Genomic DNA, 2,271 nt, shown 5'->3' on the forward strand with positions numbered 1-2,271 from the left:
TAAAACGGAGTCCAATTAATGCACACTTGTAAAAGTTAGTTGACATGTCATATGTTTAGTCATCATTGACTAATTGTTGACCAACGTTTTTTAATGGAATGACATAATTGAAAATTATGTTATAATTGAAGGATTTGATTATAATTTTTTTTTAATTTAGGGACGTATCTAAAAATTCCTAAAATAGTTCAAGGACCTATAGAATAACTAAACATTAATTTTAACTACTCATGAAAATTAATTTTCTATGGATGTTTATTTATGATATTTTTTAGGGGTTGGATTGGAGAAAAATGATGTTGATTAAGTATTATCGTAAAATAAGTGAAGTGGACTTACGTGACCCATTTAAGCACCCAATTTAGGTTGCTCTGTTGTGGATGGTCTTAGATAATAACCAATGATTTTTCTTTTATGGGGGATTATAACTAAATGATGATAATTACTTCAAAATAAAATGAAATGATGATAATATTGTGAAAGAAGTTAAATGTTGATAAATTTGTCAAAGAAAAAACTAAATGATGATTAAAAAAAGATAATAATGTAATCAAGGTTAAATTAAGTATTCAACTATCTTTTTTTTTTTTTGAAGGAAGAAGTATTCAACCAACCCTAGAAAAAAAATGTGGTTGTAGTTTTTATTTTATTTTAAAATTTTATGGAAATATGGGCTTTTGCACTCTTTTGTATCAATTTTTTTTTTTATGGAATTAGGTTTTAAGTGGAAGAGTACCGTCCTTTAAAAAATAACGTGAAAGAAACCAGTAGGCACAGTCTCGTACCCCTAACATAGCTGCATTCAGATAGGTTCAATGGCACCAGGAAACCACGACAATGATGTAAACAACGTAGTTTCCTCTCACTCATTTATGGAGGAAACAACCACCACCAAGAGGCAGAAGCCAGCAAACACTATCGGAACCCTAACATCACCGCCGCCACTACCCAGTCTTCCGTTAGATCTTGTTGCCGAAATCCTGTGTAGACTTCCCGTGAAATTACTCCTTCAATTTCGCTGCGTCTGCAAGTCTTTCAAATCGTTAATTTCTGATCATAAATTCGGTAAGAAGCACCTTCATTGTCAACAAAGCGCCACCACCTCATCGTAAGCACTACCAACAACTTAGGCGAGTTACTTCTCTTTGATTCACCAATACCCTCTGATTTTTTATTCTCTACTATCAACCACACAAAACTCAATTACCCTAATTGTCTGAAAATTGGATACACTCCTCCTTCGCTTGGGTGCTCTCGCTCTTGTGACGGCATCCTTTGTTTCACCATAAATAATGGTCCTGCTGTTTTGTGGAACCCTTCCATTAGAACATTCAAGATTTTGCCTCCTTTGGATGATAAACATTTATCCGCTTATAGTTTCGGGTATGATCATTTAATTAATAATTATAAGATTGTTGCTCTTTCTCTTTGTAAGGACAAAACAGAAGTTAGTGTTCATACTTTGGGTACGTATTCTTGGATAAAGATACATGACTTCCCATATACTAGTCCGTTATGTGGGTCAGGAATATTTGTGAATGGCAATGTTAATTGGTTGGCATTAGATGGTGTGACTTCTTCGTGTGTCATTGTTTCTCTTGATTTGACGAAAGAGTCATATCAAAAGCTTTTGCCACCTAATATGGAGATGGATCATTGGACGACTTTGGGGGTTTTAAAGGATTGCTTGTGCATCTTTGCAAGTAATGATGTGTTTTTGAATGTTTGGGCTATGAAGGAATATGGAAATGTAGAGTCTTGGACTAAATCGTATCATATTCCTCACAAGGAATTTCATGGTTTGTTTGCCTACACTTATGAGAATGAGAATGACCAACTGCTTATGGACTTTAATGAGTTGGGACATTACAGTTTGAAGTTGGTTGTTTACGATTTCAAAAGCGGTACCTTGAAAACTCATGAGATTCAAAGTTTGCGATATGATATGGAGCCAGAAGTCTACATTGAGAGTCTAATATCACCTTGTTTTTAATGTTATAATGTAGACGTTGGTTTATGTCACTTGAGATACAACTACGACATATATATAGTTAATCTGTCTTTATGTTATTTATTTTATGGTCCGTTTGATTACTAGTGACTAGCGACTTGTCGGATCATTGTTAATTAATGGCTGATTGATTGTTGAGTAGTTGCTGTTAATTTCAATTTTATGTTAGTTAGAGTTGTTGGTTTTCTCAGCTTACATTGTACTAGACAGTTTTTCATTTGATTTTCTTTTTTTTTTGAACAATTTTCATTTGATTTTCT

At 33.6% G+C, this 2,271-nt stretch overlaps 1 protein-coding gene across 1 annotated transcript; it reads left to right on the plus strand.

Annotated features, from left to right (window-relative positions):
* The first annotated feature begins 815 nt into the window (after positions 1-815).
* Positions 816-1,993, plus strand: LOC25481538 (F-box/kelch-repeat protein At3g23880). Its single transcript, XM_013585977.1, has 2 exons — positions 816-984; positions 1,074-1,993. Exons 1-2 carry the CDS (start codon positions 816-818, stop codon positions 1,991-1,993), a joined length of 1,089 nt encoding a protein of 362 aa, XP_013441431.1.
* Positions 1,994-2,271: the final 278 nt, after the last annotated feature.

Source organism: Medicago truncatula, chromosome 7 (genome assembly GCF_003473485.1).
Source record: "Medicago truncatula cultivar Jemalong A17 chromosome 7, MtrunA17r5.0-ANR, whole genome shotgun sequence".
Classification (NCBI taxonomy): Eukaryota; Viridiplantae; Streptophyta; class Magnoliopsida; order Fabales; family Fabaceae; genus Medicago; species Medicago truncatula.

Excerpts from the sequence above, each read along its gene's own strand:
- LOC25481538 (XM_013585977.1), top strand. The coding sequence starts at position 816 with ATGGCACCAGGAAACCACGACAATGATGTAAACAACGTAGTTTCCTCT. Across the intron at positions 985-1,073 it reads TCTTGTTGCCGAAATCCTGT|CACCTTCATTGTCAACAAAG; the intron begins GTAGACTTCCCG and ends TTCGGTAAGAAG.